This window comes from Hydractinia symbiolongicarpus, chromosome 1 (genome assembly GCF_029227915.1).
Source record: "Hydractinia symbiolongicarpus strain clone_291-10 chromosome 1, HSymV2.1, whole genome shotgun sequence".
In the NCBI taxonomy this organism is placed as follows: Eukaryota; Metazoa; Cnidaria; class Hydrozoa; order Anthoathecata; family Hydractiniidae; genus Hydractinia; species Hydractinia symbiolongicarpus.
Window position 1 is genome coordinate 16995622 of NC_079875.1, and position 20721 is coordinate 17016342.

Here is a 20721-nt window from a genome sequence, read left to right on the forward strand (position 1 = left end):
TTCATTCCCGGAAGGATCAGTTGCCTGAAAGATTTTTTTAATAAAAATGGCTTCAAAAATATTCTTGATAAATTACCACTTCTACAAAATAAAAAGAAGCTAGTGACAAGAGAAACATAAAAATACAAAGAAGATCGCACCAAAAACTGTATTGCTCAAATGAGTCATTGAGAAGTGCACTGATACATAGAGTAGCTGCAGGGATAAAGATCTACCATGCAAAAGAATCACTGGTGCGAATATAAAGCTAATTTTACTTTTATTATAATTTTATCCTTCTTTTTAAAGGCGCACTCCCTTCTAATTATATAAAGTATTTTACTTAGGACATCAGTTGTATAAGCAAACTGAAGTAAAGGATTTAGTGTGCTTTCTTGGCTGCTACCTTGAGTTTAACTAGCCAGGTATATAGCTAGAGCTAGCTACCTGCATTGGATTTTCTATGGGTGCTGCATATTTTCTTTTATTTTATGCAAAAGAGATGATAACTATTTCAACAGCTTTTATTTTACAATTTAGCTTAGTTTTACCTTTATATATTGAAATCATCATCACCCACCAGCTATCTGGATCAAATCTATCTTTTTCACCTCCTTCTAGGTCTTTTTCAATACACCTAGCTAGACCTTGTCCTAGGAACTATCAAGTCACTCCTCCATTCTTTCCAAATCGTGCAACCAACTCGATCTTCTTATCTGGATAACATCTCCAATGCCACAAATACTTTAGCCTGCTAGTTAGCTCTTCTGAACTCTTTTTAACACCTTTAAACTGGTCTTACACATCAAACTAACCTTTCCTATTCATTCTTTTCTAAACGGTCAAGTTCTTCCTTTTTTACTGCACCTGTTTCACTACCTTGCAACAAATATAACACTTCTTATACAGTCTTCCAACAACCTACCTTTTGCATCAACAAAAACTCTGTTGGTCAGCAAAGGAAGTAACTTTCTAAGTGTTTTCCTAGCAGAACCTAACCTGCAAGTGGCACTTCTTTTAGCACCCCTTCACTATCCAACATATCACCTAGGGAACAAAAGTTCTTAACTATATGTAATGATTCCTGTTGTAATACATCATTGAAAAAACTTTGTTTCTGAAAACAATTGATTAAGATTTTTCTTAGAAAAATACCATGCTTATTGTTGATTTAATGCAACAAATGTTGCCAACATAAAAAGAATCAGTAAGAAAGGGTGCATTTTATTTCATTCTTATATATCTAGCCTAACTGTTTTATCCCTATAGTACTACTTAAATGAAAATTTCCAATCTCATGTCTATGTTATAATCTCCAGGTACACGTTACTTTTAATAACTAAAATATCTAGCCTTGACATAGTGCTTTAGCATAGTCAAACTTTTGACATTGTTGCAACCGTAATGGTAACTAAATAAAAAGATGTTTTTTAAAATAATTTTATGCAGGCATATTATTGTTCAAATCCCCATTATGCTTTTAATTTTTTAAACCACCATAGGATGTTTACTAAAAAATCGTTCTAAGATCTAAGAAGATCTAAATCTAAGAAGATTGATTTAGATTTTCTTGATTATGTATACGCTATCGTTATAATAAACACAACTCAGAATGTGATGTGTTGTTTGATATCACATACTTTGTAACAAAACTTCTTATATATTATCTTATTTTTTTAGGCAGGCATTACAATGAAAAAAATATTACTGACATTTTCACTGTTGGTGTGTTTGATTGGAGATGTTAAAATGGCTGGTAAGCAAACCTTCAATGTAATGCACTTGTGTTTTGTAATAAGTTACTTGTTTTAATGAAGACCACCTTGATTAACCAAGTGAAATGTGATAAAGAGAATCTAAAAATTTGTATGTTGTCAAGTGCAATGTTGGATTTTGCAAAGTATATCTTCATATTGTGCTTATGTATAATTATCTCTTAGTGAAATTATTAATTTTGATTAAGTCAGTCAATTCAAATAACACTTTTAAAATGGTAATTAAATCAAGCTTTTTCCATAGTATCCACATGTCCACCGTATTCTGCATTTCTACTTCAAGCTATTATATTAATAATAATATGATTGATATTATGATGAACAAACATTTATATATAATTTATATATAAATATATAAATTTATATATAAGGCCTACCAAAGTGCACAGTGCATTCAATTTTTGTTTAGCATAATTTTGAATAAAAAATGCAGTAAATACTCTTAGTGAAGCCATATTTTGATTACATACGGATTCTAAAATTTCAAAAATATTCTTTTTAGTTAATTTTTAACAAAACTTGGGTAACCATAATTAATAGAGACAGGGAAATAATTATCCATCTTTATTTATTTTTTATGCACCCAAAAAGTAAAATTAATAAATAATATAAATTTGTTTCCAAAGGCAAAGAGAATTGTAGCTGAAAAGTTAAGTGACTACAGTACCGCTTGAACATAACTTGACATTTATGCAAGTTTTACGAACTCGCATATCTACATAATGCATGACAATAAGATATAATGAAGTCTTTTGTTTTCACATGTAACATGCAAGCTATTGTTTAAAAGCGCTAATGATCACAAAAACTCACAAAAACGACATATTGTAGGTGCTTGGAAATTAAAGACACGATTCCAACGGAGTAGTTAACAATCTTACTCGCTAAACAAACAAAATACAAGGCAAAGTTTAAGTAACAAATAACACATGTAACATGACATAAATATTAGGAAATAAACACTTACTAGAAATATAGTGGCATAAGCCAAGCCAACTACAAGTGAGAGAAAACAACTGAAAATAATGCTCAGATGCAGAACAACTCCTGTGATGTACGAAAGACTAATTTCACTCAACAGCGAATTTATTTTTATAATGTATGTTCCACCCTGTCGCTACATGTTGAAGACGCTAGCACAGAAAAAGGATGTGCAAGATGTGCAAAACAAAACGGACTCAAGGGAAAAATTTAACTAAAAATAGTACCAAAATTACAATTATTCTTTTTACATAATTAACACGGGGCATCACAACACAAAACTAACGAATATAATGCATCTCGTACTCCACCGCAGAGCGAACTCTACAGCAGAGCACAAACGGGACAACACAAGGACAACACAAATTACATAACAAGTATAAATTTCAATACGGCAGGAACACATATATTTTAAAATAAACGGACAACTGCGTTAATACTTTTTTACCGTGATTAAAAATAGTAGTTTATAGTTATAGTTATAGTTATCGTTTATAACAAAATACAGCACTTTTTAAACTTTGACATATATATTGTTTTTTCCTCCTAAAATTTTAACAAAATTTTCCTAAAATATAGGATGATTGTTATAATGTTTTTTTTCTTCGTGTTTTCTCCTAATATTTGATCCAAACACTTCCTAAATTGTACTAAAATATCTTAAAAATTATAAAGTTTTAGATCTATGACCACGCTAAATTGTTTGGAGGTGAGGGGGTCATTCTTTTTAGAATAGGTAAAAATGTATTTTTAGCTAATTTCTCATCCACTCACAGGATGCCTGAATGCTTGTGATTTGAGGGATTGATGATACTCAGATTATATAATTTTGACATTTAGGGCCGGGACAGGAGGATGGGGATACTATATTTGTAAGTCATCAACCCTAAGTCAAAGAAAAAAATGAAATCAAAGTCCTGTTAGTTGAAGATTAATGTCTGATTATAGAAAAATTTTAAAAGCACTAGCCCTATAAATTCATGTAAGCTATATACAATAATTTATGGATAGCTTTTTTATGCTGCCCTATATGTGTGTCAAGATCGTATTCCCCAGAAAACTTCTTTATAACGTTGACAGAACCAATCTTGTTTCAAAGGTTGTGAAAAAAGGTTTGTATATTGCAGCATAGGTAGTATGGTACATAAAGTTTCCGGTAGTGTATTTAAAAAATGAACATGCCACTGTCACTGGTCAAAAAGTTTGTCTTTGTCGCTCTAAGGGAAACATAGTCAAAGTTGTCAATAAATAGGAATAATAACATGTCTGCAAAAGATATTAGTTGAGATAATTTTTAATTTAAATTCCCGGAGCAAAGGAAAATATAACTTGCTGAACCCCAAAGTGCCTCATTTTTGTTTGAGGTCGGCTGGCGAACATCGACTCTATCGTGCTCACTTTCGGTACTTTGGATTGACAGGGCTGAACCACTTTGAATGTTTTTTTTGGAGGGGATGTTTAAAGTTAGGCTAAAATTTGCGGGTGTTTGAGCCTGCTGCAAAAAGAGCTGGTATAATCTTTGGGCTGACATAATAATAGCTGATAGGGCAGCTTGTCATTATATAATATAGTTAGTATAGTGATAGTATAAAGTTAAAAATAGCATCTTTATTAAATTGCACAATTTTTTCCTCTTCGTTTTTTCTACTTAGTGTAAAAGACCGAAAATGAACCCTAGGCTTGGAAACTTGGCAGAAACGATTGTTTCATTTTCGCGACGTTTCCGCAAAGTCTACTTAACACAAAACATTTGGATCGTTTCTGTCAGCTTTAAATCACGATAACGATGGATCGTTTCCCTGGACTCCAGAAATTTCCAGGCCTGTACCCACATGATTGCTTAATAACAGTACATATAAATTAATCTGTGTGAGGGGTCTGGGTACCAGAGAATTTAAACGACATAAACCAGGATTTTTAACCAACAATCCATACAAATCTCTATTAGATTTTTCAACAATTTGTGGGATAAACAAATTTTTAAATGTAAATTAAATCTTTAGAAGTCAAAATCGTGAGAAGTCAAGTGCTATTAATTCATTTTAAGGTGTCAAGTTGTGTGAAAAATAAAAAGCTGAAAGTAAAACTATGCTACAAACCTTTAACTTTCAAGTTTTACCTTAAATATCTTCGCACAAAACGTAAATCTTGCTGTATATTATCAATATTTAATTTACTCGAGTGATGTCACATGTAAAACAAACCATTAAAATACGCTCAGAAAAGATTTAAATTAGGTCATAAGAGCTGCAAAGCTTCCAGTGTCACATGACTTTTTAAATGTTAGACTTTGTTCCTGAGCCGGCCTGGAGTAAATTTACACATGCAAATTTAGGCATGTGCAAATTATTAAACCACACAAGTTTTAGTAAAAGTAAGGTGTTGGTGATGGGAACAAGCGTTTACTTTTGTTAAATGCTTACCTATTGGTGAAGGTTACATTTCTTCCACAGCAAGACTTTTCTCAAATCACTTCAAAAAGAACCTTTAGAATTAAACCTTCTTTTTTTCAGATCCTCCAAAGTTGTTTACCTTTAAGATAGAAATTCAACTGAAAGATGGTCAATGTTTCAACTATATTTACGAGAATGATGAGACGTCTAAAGGTTTTTTATCTTTAAAGGAAAAGGTAATGGCTGGTGTCAAATATGCATACAAAGGTAGGTTTTATACTGTTGTTATAGTTTCATAATAACTACCTAAAAACCCTAACAGCTTTAATCATTAGCGGCGTATTTTAAAGGAAATTTTTTAAGGAAAAGACTTTTAAGTTTAAGATAAAGCTACCTGGCCACACAAAGGAACAAATATGATTTTTTCGACCCCTATCAACAAATCAAATGTATCATTTTACCCCCATCGTTTGGCCAACACCCCTCAGGAATAACCTTTTCTTGAGTGTCACTCCTTTATTCTGGAAAGGTTATGGGAAAGACGCTACTGCATAGCTCAATGACTCTTGTATCAGAAATAATGAATTATAGTAATACGATCTTCCTTTATAAAACACATTTGATGTGTTAAAAAGTGTAACCACTAATAAAAATAACTGGAGTCTTTTTAACAACATTCCTAAATTAACATGCATTCATGAATTACTCTGTGAGGGCTCAAAATGTAGTTATACATAGCTATTTTGCCAATAGACAGAGGTTTGTTATTATGGAGATTCAATGAAGCTCAATTAAGAATAATAGCTTGAATAAAGTACGGTAATTTAACCAGTAAGCTTCGATTACTAGAGTCTATAAAGACTCTAGTAATCAAAGCTTGAATGCTGTGTTTTAATGTTTTTGACTGCTGTGTTTTAATGTATTTATTAAATGTTGCATTTTCATGGCTGCAGATTAATTAAACTTTGTATAAGCTACTATTCTATCAGAACAACACGTCATAAATATTATTTGCTTTCCTGTGTTCTTATTTGTTTCCTCTTATTAAAATTATAAACATTTTAAAGTACATTACAAATTTTTTGCTACCTAAAATCTAAGTATATACAAGTTTTGCAAAATTGCCACAATTGATTCTGTGAGAAATTCTGCCTTATAATATTTCTTTGTATTTGTTTTGTTTCTCAGGAACAAAGAGTAAACAGTGATAGAGGGATCCATTTTTTTATTCAAATCGTATTCCAATAAGCCAGCACACATTTGTGACCAATTTTACACTCTTACTTTTCCCTTCTTCTTTTTTGGAGAGAGTAGTTGCATTGGGGCAAAGTGCAAAATAATTTGAGATAATTCAAAAATGTTTTGCCTAGACACCAGAAAAAGAATTAATGGAACAGAATATTGCAGTGTTAAAAATCTTGAATTTCTTTTATATTTTTAGATCAGACGTTTTTTTTTAATTCTAAGTTCAAGAAGTTTGAGTGTCCATGGGGAGTGTATAAAGAACCTGTTGTACAATTTGAAATTACTTCGAACAGGAACATAACAAAAGAAGCTGCTTCTGAACCATTAAGGATTGCAACGAAGCATGACGTCTTATTGATTTCTTCAAAAGGAGGAAGTGTTAGAGTACGTGCAGATAGTTTGAAAAATGAATACACATATGAAAAAAAACTGCCATCAAGTTATGTGCGAATGGAGGTCGATCTGTTTCTTTATCACTTCTGCGAATTAAAAAGTGCTTTTCGAGTTAAACTTGCATCAAAACTGATTTTGCCAAATGGTAATGGAACATACAATCCAAATGATATCTACTTTTATTCCGATCAATGCTATGATAGTAAGTCACAAAGACTTAAAAAGGCTGTTGTAACATTTTTCCTTGTGGCTGGAGAAAAACGTGAACTCAGTTCCACTCGTACACAATATGCTTATAAAGTGTTGGACCAAATGCATTATGATGGCTCTCTCTGGAAAGTTGGTCTTGGTTTACATAAAGAGGTAATTTTTCGGTTTCGCGTATTTGGTATGATGTTAAATTCATGGCAGGCCTATTACGACGCAACCAGACGCAGATCAAATGTTAAATTATTACCACAAAACTGAAAATTATTGAAAGCAATGTATAATAATTTTCTAGGTGGACAAAGTTGAATATTTTGGTGCAAATAAGGATGACAGTTTGACTGACGTGGAGAAAATTTACATTGGAGTTGGTTCTGTTGCAGGACTTCTGTTGTTAATTATCATAATTGTCATGGTAAAGAATATATTTCTTTTTGCAGCTGCAATATTTTTTAATTTTATAATACTAACTTGTTTTAAAGATAGAGTGTATAGTAATCTTTGAGCATGAGATAAAATCTTGTTGTTGTTGTTTTTTTTTTTTTGCAATAGTAAATTAATATTTATTAGTTGTATATCACTAAAAATAATTTTTTGATACTGATCACATGATCTTGTGATTTTTCAATTTTATAAAGTACTTTAAAAATGTCCTCTTGTGACAGGTATATAATTATCATTTCTTTACAAACTAAATTGTTTTTGAATTTTATCTGAATTTTAGCTTAAACCTTTAAATAAAAATGGGGAAAAATAACAAAATTTAAATGGGTAACCATATAAACAGTTATTAAAAAAGTTGAAGAGCCAAGAACTCAAAGGAATAAAAAACATTTCAATTAGAAAAGGGACTTTGCCATCCAAAATTTTGATTTTATGATAAAGAAAGAATAGTTTTCTTTAAGTAAAGGGTAATTTTAGCATTAAAGTGTTGTTTTCATAACATCATTGTAACGTTTTTTTTTAGATTGCAGGTTGTTGTTGTGAGTGCTGCAAGGACACGAATGATAATGATGAAGATGAAGATTCTACTGGTTCAACAAGAAAGAAACCTGAGTATGTGGAATTAGATATTGTAACACCACAAGCTGAGGAAGAGCATGGGTATAATAATAAATTGTACGAAGATGAAAAGGTATTAACTAATTTGCCAATGCAATATTTGTTTAAAGTTGCCACATTGTAATGTAAGGCATTATTAATATGTGTAAACCTGGTGCTAAAGGATTAGTTCGGTAAAAATATGTTTTTCTTTTAACGAGTCTTATAAAATTCTCCTTCAAAAACGAAACCTAATGATACATACATTTAATGTAATAAACTATCCACAACGATCAGAACTTGCTCTCTTTTGTATTGTTTTTATAAACGAACCTCTTTGCTTACGTCACTACGACAGATGGGTAACCTATGTATATACTGTATGTTTTGTAGCGTTTGTAATAGATTTGTTTTTAGTAGTTGTAAAAGTTAAACGTATTCTAGTTGTAAAGTTTACAAAAACGCTATCTGATTCTGAAAGCAATATTTATGCTAGCAGTGAAGGTGGAAGTAGTGGAAATGAGGCTGATTTGATAGTGTGATAGATATTTCTTGATGAAATTTCTGAACATCCTTATTTTCTTCACTATACTCGTCATCACTTTTGTGATTCTCATCTTTATTCTCTTCTTCTGTCTCATCTGAAGATGAAATCAGGACATATTGTTCTTCATGTTGTACTAATCCAATATTGCATTGCACTCCTATGGCACTATTTGTGGTTTTACTTCAGGATCTGTTTGTATTTCTTTGGTTTTGCATTCAAAGTCGAATCTTAGAACCAAAGCATGATGGTGGATACCATCTTCACAAAGTTTACGTTTTGCCCTTGATTTTTCTTGTGTTTCACTCGACTTTCGCTTTTGCGGTTGTTTATCCATATTATAGGCAAATAATGTAGGAATAGCTTCAGCCTTCAGCAAATTAAACTTAAACAAAAATATTAAACACAAAGTTGAGTAAGATTTTGTTTGGCATATGTTAGCCCTTTAAGTGCTGGATATTAAAATGGGAAACATATACGATGAAATATGGTCCATATAACGTGTTAAACAATAATGATCAGTTTGATCTGGATAATGCCTAATGTAACCTTTTCTTAATAAGAAATGTTAGGTCTGGTATATGTTAAAGGGGGGCTGTTTTGTTAAAATTTTCTCAAATTTTGGGAAAATCATAGCTTCATTCTTATAAAAAATCCATGCTGCTGTAAAAATAAAACAATTCTATTACCTTCAAATCTCTTTTGAAACAGTCTGACATAGCTTCTTATCTTTTGGTAGTTTTTCCTTTTGATGTTTTGCAACTATGTTTTCTTGAGGTTTTTATCTTTCGGTAGTCCATAAATACTGACTTTTTTAAATCTGTTTACCATAAAAGTATTGCTATAGCAACCCACTGCCATACACCAAGGCATTGAATTTAAAAAAATATAGACACATCAAAACTTTCTACCAACAATTTCTATTTACTTTTAAAACACTTCTCTTTTCTCTCATCTGCCTCTGTGACGTCATGAACACAGAGATTGTTTAAAAGGAAAAGTCTGTTTACAAACAATAAAAATCATTCTCAAAAAAGAAAATATGTTTTTCGAGTAATCAGCATATGCTGACTTCAATTCTTTTGAAAAAACCTTGATATTGAAGAATTCATTTTTACCGAACCAATCCTTTACAAATGTCACCAACGCAATATTTTGATCAAAGTTATGAATTATTAAAATTGATAATTTCATAATATGATAATAATAGGCTAATGCAACATTTCATTACTTAAAGCTTCCCATCTTGTTCGGACGATCTTAGGATGAATTATCTATTTGCCTGAGGATCGTTTTACCAAGATGAAATTTAAGTAATAAAATGCTGCATTATTTCTCGCATATAATAATTTAGACTATTTAGTTATGTCTTGAAAAATATTGTTAACAACTGAGTTGCATCAACCTCAATATTGTTTTAATTCTCTTGTTTAAATCTAACTTGTTTTATGATTTAAAGGGGATGCGTTAGGCAAAAGACATGTTAATATCTTAAAGCATTTTGCATGTGCTATCAATAGAATGTTTTAATCAATCAATATATTTCAGGGTATGTGCATTCTTTTGCACACCTCTCCTAAAAAACATGCGTCTCCAGTCTTAACTGTGTTTTAATAGTCCTTAATTCAAGTGCCATAGGTTTTTTCTTAGGGTTTCCGTTTTTAGTGATTTATAAATTTTTATTATGCTCACACAGAAGTTGCTTGTTTTTGCTAATTTCCTAATTTCTGTTTTATTAATCTGTTACCAAACAATTTACCTTTTTTAACCTAGAGTGTAGATAGCTTCCAACATAAAAGGCTAGATAGCTTCCAACATGCACCTCCAGTATACCAAGATAACATTGATGCAGTGCAGGTATTCAGCTCTGATACTTAAATTGTTGTTAATGTGAGCAAAAATGTAGATACCAACGTATAACTATTTCACAAAATTTGCTTCTTTTTACTGAAGATTATAACCGGGGAAAATCTTCTTTGTAAATTGATTATAGGTAAAGAAATTTAATGAGTTTGAGTTTTTAAATCTAGGTACAAGTGGAACAGCCAGTTGAGCATACCCCCAATGACTATGGTGTTGACGATGAACCCGTTGAGGTATGAATGTGGTTTATAAATTTCTTGGTTACAACAAAAAACGTTTTAGTTTACTGATACGTTATTGTTTACTAATAGTTTAAAGTTTGCAAATTTTTGAAATAATAAAGATGAAAACTACTAATTGTAGGATTCATCATTTTATTTACTGTAGCAAAACTTGCATGGAAAATTGCTCTCATATTAATTAACCAATTTTTATTAAAAATTCTGATTCTGTTAATGTTTTATTTACTTATTTTTAAATATTCAGGTGCAAGTTGAATACACTCCACTTGAATACACTGAAGACTACGAAACAAAAGTATGCGCCTGTATTTCCTTTTTTCAAAGTGCTGTGGCGCTTATTGACACTAATTCACAAACAGTGCTTTATTAAAAGTTTGACTTGGGGTGTTTGTAAATCATTTGTATAATCATAAGTATTGGAGCTGCATTCAATCTTAAAAAGGGTCATTGCAAAGTAAGATTAATTTACGATCATTCAAGTGTAGGAGAGAAAATAAAATAATCTTTTTAGTATTGTCTTTTTTTGTCACTTTTGTATGTACATGTAAGGGAACTGCAGCTAGAACGTTTTTAAGACTTTAGACTTGGTGCTTAACAAAAGGTGGAACAAAGTGGCGCTTGAAAAAAAAAAGATATTTTATGCTTGTTTATGTCAAAGATCTCGCTTCTGAGTTGATAGAAATTTAATGTTTTGTACTACATTTGTTCTACGTAAACAAGTTTTTTTATTACACTTGCTTAAACTAGACTTCCAATTTTAAGCTATATCAAATTTATCCTAAAGGATTAAAATACTCAAATATTCAGGTACAAAAGGATTACACTCAACTCCAGTACAGTGGTGAGAATGAAGAACCTACTGAAGTATGAACTGTACTATTGAGCATACTGCGTGTGTTTTATGAGGATTTTTTGACAGGCTTAAATGTTTTTTTTTGTCAAATTACTTCTCAATGGTAAACATGTTTTGTAGTCTAATGACTACAAAACATGTTTTCACTTGAATAAAATGTTACTAATCCTAGTTATGGCAGAAAAAGATAAATAAAAAAGAAAATTATCTTGTTTTCTTATAAAAGTGCAAAAATGTTAATTCCTAAATGGTAAGGTGTTTTATTTTGAGCCACCAAGAAGTCAAGTGTCAAAATGATAAAATTATCGGAATTAAAAAACTGAGTTGTTATTTCTATTATTGGTTTCATTAGGTTGTTGCTGTTGAGCCTGAAGAAAGCGCACCTAATCCAACTCTTGCATTAATTGGCGAATTTCCAAGACCTCCTGCTGATGAGTTTGATAGTGACTCTAATAACAGTTTTGACGAAGATGACGAAGATGAGGGTGACTTGACATTGCATGAATTGATGAGTAAAAGAGATGATCCAAATGTGGAAAATGAGTTTTATGTAGGATTCTGTTTGTCTTAGGCTTGTAGTTCAATAATATTGCAGTAGCTAACACCTGAAAGGTTTTGGGGAAATATACTGTTTATTTGATATTGTAAATGTTCTTTTACATTATCAGAGTTTAGTTAGCGTAAATACAGGCCAGTGAACGGTCTCCCCCCATTTAAAAGTAGCTTACTTTACAAAAATATGCATTTTTAGCTGTCATAAAGCCTGTTATAGCTAGCTTACAGGAACTTGGTTCCTAGACCATCTCATATCTGTTCTAGGTTAGCTGCCAGCCTGGATGTTGGTAGAAATTATTTTCATGTCGTGCTTTAATTTTTATTAAAACTTGCATAAAATAAATAAATATAAAGGAGGGAACAGCACTCCTTAAATTTTTAAGGTTCTGTTTTGCCAACAAATAATATAAAAGCCAGATATTACCAATAACGCCAAGGTTGGACAGCTTGCACAGATAGTGAAATTTATAAAATTTTTGCATTGCCTTTTTAAAAACATTTGATTTACCTAACGTTCGCCGTGTTGATTTGCAAATATGATTTTATTTTCAACTGTTTTAATTTGGGTAGAATGTCTTTCTAAATCTCATAGAACTTTTATGGCTTGATTTACCCGGTCAGTATGTAAAAGTGGTTGTTTCTGATTCTATCAAAAAGCTATTGTCAGCCTAAATTTTGTGTGACTTCTATAATATTATATATTTTTTATATGTTTTCAATTTTTATAAATGTCATCTCTTTTTTTTTTCTAGAACTTGGAACGAAATATGCCAACAGCGTTAATTTATCCTGATTCCATTGTCTCAAAAAACAGGAGACCTGACGTATTTCCATGTAAGAAATGCACTATTTTGATTATGGACTGTTTATGTATATTTTTATGCAAGCAGCTCAAGTTAAAAGTTTATACATAACTGTTCAAGTGTGTTTTTTCATTTCAAGTTATTTGTTTTTAAAAGAGAAACGTTTTGGTATTGATATTTTGACGAAATGTCGCAAATTATTTTTTACCTACTGTTCCATAGTGTGCAGCATAAAAAAAGTAACACGACTGCCTAGAAACAAATTGACATTGAAAACAATGTTCTGCATTGCGGTGCGTTTCGACCATCAAAGTTGCAAGTAAACGTTACTCACTTTTAAATCCAAACTTGCCCCAGTGTTTTGAATTGTCACATGTTGACATAAGCATTTTTTATTGCTTTTCTGAATTCTATTGTATACAAAAATGAAGCGAAGTTACCAAAAAAGGGTTATTTACAGTGCAAATTAGCTTAAAACTAAAAGAACATTCAGTGAGATTTACCTCACACATGCAAAAATTCATATGATTATTAATGGCTGTGTTATTTTTATGTTTTAGTTCTGTTTTTTTTTACTGCAACACTGCACTGTAGATTCTAGAACAGATTTTTTTTTAGATTTGCAAAATAATTTTTTCATGTTATTAGGGCCAGACAGCCGGGTTGTACTAAGTTACGAAGGCAACGATCCATGTTCTGATTACATCAACGCAAGCGTAGTGAAGGTATTTTATTATAAACGTTGTGGGTTTTGACTTTGTTAAGTAATTCATTCAGAGTGACAATGTTCAGATCTAAATTTTACGAAAAATTATGCTGTGGCTAAAGTCATTACGTCATATTTCTTCACAAATGCGTATTGCATAGCAAATAATCTTCCCACCTCTCTGTTTTATGTTATTAGGCCTATGCGGGTCTGCAACATTAATATATCTCAATGCAACAGTTTTAATTGTACTTAAAAGGAACACTAATAAAGTTTTTGAGTGGATGTTTTGTAACATTATAGAATGAAAAGGGTTACCCGGCATATATTGCAGCACAAGGTCCATTAGTGTCCACAGTGAACGACTTTTGGCGAATGGTTTACGAGCAAAGTTCGAATATTATTGTTATGGCATGTCCTTTGTCATCCCAAGGACAGGTAATTGGTTCCGTTATAGTCGTGTTTACGCTACAATTTGTTGATGCTGGTTTTATATAGATTAGTGTCAGTGTTCAGAGTCCTAAACTTCTTGGTGTTCACAGAATCTAAATTTTCACAGATATTGTTTATGTATATTTTATTTATTTTTATAGGAAAAATGTGCCCAGTACTGGCCCCCAGATAGTGTGGCTCGAAAATACGGAAATTTAGTCGTGCAATTAAAGAAGAAAGAATTGAAGACTGATTTTGTTGCTAGCACTGTAGCCTTGAAAAGCGAGGTAAAAGGTGTTTTGTTTTTATTGTTTTTTTTGTTATAAATATGTTGTTTTTATGGTAATATAATGTTGTATTACGTGGATTACCTTCTTGTTTTCATCCATTAATTTATTCATTTATTCATTATTTGAAGCATGAGACAAGAGAAGTCTACTTGTACAGATACAATTCTTGGCCTACATATGGTGAAATTCCAAACAGCGCGAAATCTGTGGTCGGCTTCTTATTGGAAGTGCGAGAGGGTATCCATGGAAATAGTGGAACATTACCCATATTTCATTGCAGGTTTGAAATGTTATTTTTACTGAGATGAGTATTTATTTTTAAACTAGTCTTTATCCTATAAAAAGTTCCAAGGTGGGGGATCCCCCCCGTCGTATATAGTTATCACATCGCTTTTTCGTGCATCCTTACTCGCCTGTTTACCTGAACTAATGAAATTTACTTAGACGGGGTTTATTATTATAATTGGAGGTGCGATTATAATGTCGTAGAAAAGCCCTGTTTTTTGAACTGGCTCAAACAGCGATTATCTATATTATCTCTTTAATAATAGCCGTCGTTTGTCTGTCTGTGTGTCCGCAAAAGCCGCGTCAAGTTACGGAAACACGAAATGTGATATATAAAGGACGGGCGACCCGTGGATTTTTCCACGTATACGTCTGTCTGTCGCAGAATGGTACCACGAGTAGCGGGACGCACCTGATGTGGTATAAAAATGCAGTAAATAAAGGAAGGGCGAACCCATGGATTTATCTACGAGCCATCGACTAGTTACCATATAGAGATTTTAGGTTGTAAGAACATGTAATATGCAGATAAAAATCATGCCCAAAACTTTTCACACAGCTGGGAAAACTTTAAAAGTTGTCTGCGCAAGTAGTTAACAGCATCCTATTGAAATAACACACTCTCATTTTGAACTTTGGGTTGGAAACTAGTTGGTTGGATTCGCAGTATTGAACCATATAGTTGTTGCTGATATCAGCAGGACGTCAGCGTGTCTATTTATGTTCAAGATTAGCATGAAGAATAGTTAAAGTGCGCATTAGTAATCTCGTTTAAAAGATTAAGCAACTGTCTGGTGTTGTTATAAATAAAGTGCGGGTTTGCTTGTGTCACGTTTAGTTCAACAAAACTGCTAAAGGCTTACATAGGTGAATAATTATCATAGCACATCCGTATTTCATTCTCAACATAGAATCACGTTTAGTTCAACAAAACTGCTAAAGGCTTACATAGGTGAATATTTATCATAGCACATCCGTATTTCATTCTCAACAGAGAATACTTCACCCCGATCAGACCTCTGATCATGACGGGCGTGTAAGTCATATTGTAGAAGAAGGCTTGTTAGCTAATTTAAGAACTAAGAAGGCTTGCTAAAGGCTTGTTTACCATAATGGATTACCAGCGTAAGAAGAGGCTAAAAGCGTTAAAGACAGAAACAAGAGGTAGTGTGAATAGTGGGCGTTAAGAACCTTAGCCCGTTTTGCTAACGCCAACATCTCCCTCTAACGCCAATATCTCCCTCTATAATGTTGGTGTTTAGAAATCGAAACTTTTTATCATCCTAGCTGACGCCGGCAGCACTTTTAAGGCCTTTAACTTTTAATTATTCAAACTCAAAGTTTTACAGGTGTATTTTGCAGACACGTTTATACAAAGTTGATTGGTGAAATATATTGGTTTACTAAAACCGTATTTCTTTTACAACAAATCCAAACAAACGTTTCTCCTATTTATATTTATGTGTTCCTTTTTTAAAAATTTATTCCCGTGTTCTGTTTATAGTGACGGTATTGGTATGGCTGCGGTATGCATTGCGATAACTGAAGGCATGATAAAATTGGAAGAAACTGGAAGAGTGAATGTGAGAAGAATAGTGAGGTTGTTGAGAAAAGATTTGGCAGGTGCGGTGGAGAGTGCTGAGCAGTATCGATTCATTTACACGGTAAGTTTGCAAGTGACGTAACGTCAGTTGTAAATGTAAGGGACGTTGAAGCGGGTTTATACTTAGAGAAATGATTGTCGCAATTTAAGTGAATCTGATTTGCATTCTGTGATTTTAACCCGCGAAAACAATTCCTACAGAGAACGGAAAAACGTTAAAGCGGCTATGAAGTCAGCTTTAAATTTAAAATATATTTGGAGGCTATGTATGTGACAAAAGTTATTATGCTCATAAACATATAAATTAATGATTTTAATCTCTATAATAATAGCCGTTGTCTGTCTGTCTCTGCGCGGACCCCCCGCTGAGTTAGAAAATGATGTTACGGAGACACGAATATCAAATGCGATATATTTTTATCCACTTTGTTGCGACGGGTAAATATAAAAGACGGGCGAACCCGTGGATTTTTCCACGGGCAACGACTAGTGTAAAAATAATATTAATCTCTTCTCAAAGCTCCTTGATTCTTACAGATTAAAAAATAAGGCTAGTTGCGAAGGCTAATCCTAAAATTTCCAAAGGTCTTCACTGAAGTTTCTTTCGCGGGAAAATTATTCTTTTAAATTATCAAAATGTGTCGTGCGAAATCGGGGAAATCTAAAGAAAGGATAATTGTAGAACTAAATGTTAAAAGGAAGCATGGACGTTTTATTTTGGCAGAAATGAGCCAAAATTTAGACCTTGAGTAACCATGCCGATATAAATGTTTGTTGAATTGTTTACGCGCATGCGCAATAATGTAAACATCTTTTTTATTTTTAGGCGTTGTGTGAATATGCAAGTTATTTGAATAAATAAATTCAGGTAAGTTCTACTTTGCTTTTTGGATGTTATTTTTGGATGATTGTAGAACTTCCGCATTGATATCTTGGTTTGAATTATCGAGACCTGTCGAAATTGGTCGAGGAGAGGTTGTCACCGATGTGTTGGAACGAACACTAATGACGATCGGTGTACAGGCACAAGATAATTTTCGACAACACGATCTACACTTTTCTAATCAACAATGCTTAATTTCCAAAATCCGCTCTCCACCCAAAATTTGCTAAAATTTGGACTCCTTGCAGCAAAGTTGTTTAGCGTTTTGTTTAGCGTGGTAAATAATATTTTCTATATAAAAAAATGTTGCTTTAAGAGTAAACAATTATATGAGCTTACGCTTTTTAGGGCGTATAATATAAAAGATGTTTGGGGCGAAGTGCAAAAATCAATTGTTTATAAAGAAGGTGGATAAAACTAATTGGATTGGATTTAATGCACCCGTGTAACTTATTTGATACATCTAGATTCATGTGGCTAAGCTAGTCTTGTAAGGAAAAAATATTGTCCTCGTAAGGACAGAGAAAGTCAGGATAAATACTTGCCCTCCAATTTTTTTTTTTTTTTAAAACCTTTTTTTCCTTCTGTAGGTTTAGATAATTGGATGAATAAATAATCTGCTTTGGTTCAGATGTATCTGTTTTGTTTCGAAATTCATCTAACTTCAAATTTTGCATTCATGAATATATTTGTATAACGTAAAGGAAAAAGAGTTTTAGGGCCTACCAGTTAGGCGAGGTTGAAGGAAATGCTGACCAAGAAAAAAACGTATAGGGTCATGTGCTTTTAAGGAACACTGAGTTTTAAAAATAATTGCTCCCGTTTTAAAATTTGTGTCCTGATGGGTCATGGTTAACTAAATTGTGATTTATCATATAAATATTTGTCATATAAAATTGCTTTGCCAACCGACTTCGTGTATCGTGCGGCTAATGTTGGACTTGATTATTGTTAGGGAATTATAATAAGCTCTGTGTTGCAACATATGAGGATATGGGTAGCTCAGTCAGGAGAGCGCTCGACTCATGACCAAGAGGTCATCGGTTCAGTTCCGACATAAACCCGTTGCCTAGGTAGGCATTTTAAGGTTTAAATAGGAGCTTTAAACGCCTTTGTGGTCACTCCTGGAAACAATTGACAGGGTGTATCCCTCGAAATTGAGGCATAAAAAGACTCGTATCTAATTTTTTGCAGACTTTTTTTTTTTTGCATCTGCTCAAGCGTATTGATGTCAACTATAATCGAAGGTCAATTGTAATTTTTAACGATTCTTAAATTGCATACGTTTCTCTTTAGATGCAACAGCGATGCAGATATAGTTTCAATAATTTTGTTACTGTTTATATTTTGCATATTTTTGCATGTACAGTGGGACTGTCTTTATTTCGAACTCTTCAAACAATTGGCCAGGGTTTTTTGTAATAGTGAAAGAAAAGGGAGAAAACTGACAAGGGATGAAAGCAGGATTCGTAGCGTTTTGCAATCAAAGAGAAGCATATCATTGACTAAGCAGTTAGGAAACGTGAGTTCAATTGAAAGTTTTTTAATTTGATAGCCAGAGAGTCATGTTATTGACGGGTGATGAACTTGTCATGTTTAATTCACTTTTCTTTTCGGTCTAATCACGTGGAAGGAATTTTTTTTCTCAAAATTCTAATGGTAATGTCAGCAAGCCAGGGAAAAATAGTATCTTTCGAAGCCTAATGCTCAGGGGGTATGATATCATTTTCATATTACTTGGTCAGGGCTTGGAGGAAGAAAGGTCAGGGAAAATTCAATGATCCGGGATAAAGTGTTCGAGGTAAAGAGAATCCACTGTTTCTACTGCTTTTCTAATTGCACGTTTTTGTATTTTTGAACACTGGGTTTATATTGAGTAATTTTGTACCGAGGTTTTTCTACTTCTGTCATATCTATCGACGTATGAAATTTAAAAGAGTTTGTCTGTATAAAATGCTTTGCTCCCTATCTTCGTAGTTCTACAGCTGGTCTGTTGCTTCGAAGTTCTTTTGACGATCTTTTACATGAAACTTAACACTCCGGAATTAAGTAAGCTATAATAGCGAAACTGTTTCGACATTTCGACAAATATTACGATTTTTGCGACACAATGCGTGTAACGTAAATATTCAATATTTAAAGTCTTATTTACTTCTATTTATTTAAGTGTTTTTTTTTATTTACCTATATTTTTCTTATTTATGCATATTTTTGTTACTTTTTTGCAAATTTTTGTAATATTTTTTTAGTGTGAACACAATACAATAATAAACCACATTTTTAGTCATACTGAAATCGCAACTTTTTGTTCCCTTGTTTACTAATAGCCAAGTTTTAATTTTGAAAAGCAAAAAATAAGTTCAACAGTTCTATCCATGCACACAATTACCATTTGAACTGTCAAACTTTAACAGTTCGTGGCACAGCAAGCACTTCCAGTGCGGAAGGCCTCGAGTGCAAGGGTCTACAAGAATGTGAGATGATCCCGTCTGTTTGGTGTGTCCTAGGAAAACATGATTGATGTCTAGTTTAGCGGTTGCTGTATTGCATGGCTTTCGCGGCTTAATTCAGAGCTTCAAATGAACTACGGCCCTCCTTGCAGAATAATCATTGATAACAGTACCAATAAGAACTGAAGAAGAAGATATCCTTGGTACACCATCGTTATATAACTGGTGATTTTTATATCGTATATCTATGTTGCAAAGATTTTTGCTGTTAAAACAGACAAGTAAAAATTGACTACATTGATTTAAGTCGAGCTAAGCTACTATAAAGGGAGAGGAGCTTCGTCAAGTGTTTTTGGTTTTTATTCATTGTAAACAAGTTATTAGAAAGATGCTTCTTTTTTGCGTAGGTTGTTTCACAATGCCCGTCTATGGCTGAACAAAAGGTGACGTAGTTTAAAAGTGTGTAGGAATTCTGGTTTGGAGAGGTACTACAAATAGGGCAAGCAAGAGAATTGTTAAAGGAAAGTTACAAAAAAAATTATTTCCAATATTTTTGGGGGGTTTGTTACGCGTGGCAAAACATCTCATTATTACCCTTAGAATAGATGTGCGCAATTTTGAAAAAAATTAAACTGGAGTCATAATTTGGGCAAATATGTCCTCTTGTGCCAATAAATACTCGAATACATTGAAGGGAGGAAAGATCAAGGCATGATTTAAAAACAACTCCATATGCATAGTTTGATCTTATTTTGACCTTTCCAACTTTGTATCTCTTACCACTGGTTGCACGGCTTTATTTTGGAAATGGAACAAATATACACGGAAAAAAGTCCTTGTTGCTAAGTCGTACGAACGGTGACGTGCTTTACTTTATGGTTTACTCCGGCATTATCTCACGTGACCAAATACCCCAGTCACTAGAGAAAGAAAAAAATAGTGTATTTAATTCCTGGATAAATTTCGCATGTTTTTGGGATGTTTTATAAGTTTCGATAGCTATATGAGAAGTTATGGTTAAATGAGCTTGTATTTAATTGTCATTGTTAATAAAAAATCTTTCCGGCAAAACATTTTTGCAAAATTCCACTGTGGAATGCTGCGAGGATTTTCTAGAATACGGTTCCAATTGCAGTGACGAAAAATGTCTAAACTCCAGAACTAATTGAGCTGGACATCATTGATCCCTCTTTGAATT

The 20721-nt window shown here is 32.7% G+C and overlaps 1 protein-coding gene across 2 annotated transcripts; it reads left to right on the plus strand.

Annotated features, from left to right (window-relative positions):
• The first annotated feature begins 90 nt into the window (after window positions 1-90).
• Window positions 91-19362, plus strand: LOC130643871 (tyrosine-protein phosphatase non-receptor type 13-like). 2 transcript variants are annotated; one of them, XM_057449627.1, is made up of 19 exons: window positions 91-233; window positions 1660-1735; window positions 5249-5395; window positions 6570-7129; window positions 7269-7388; window positions 7941-8108; window positions 10332-10415; window positions 10589-10654; window positions 10908-10958; window positions 11471-11527; window positions 11869-12066; window positions 12824-12905; window positions 13523-13599; window positions 13884-14018; window positions 14174-14299; window positions 14431-14582; window positions 16092-16251; window positions 17017-17058; window positions 18370-19362. In XM_057449627.1, exons 2-18 carry the CDS (start codon window positions 1672-1674, stop codon window positions 17050-17052), a joined length of 2283 nt encoding a protein of 760 aa, XP_057305610.1. In that variant the 5' UTR covers window positions 91-233; window positions 1660-1671; the 3' UTR covers window positions 17053-17058; window positions 18370-19362. The 2 variants fall into 2 exon arrangements, with proteins under 2 accessions (XP_057305610.1, XP_057305611.1); XM_057449628.1 differs by lacking the exon at window positions 11471-11527 and having other exon boundaries at window positions 92-233.
• The last annotated feature ends 1359 nt before the right edge of the window (window positions 19363-20721 follow it).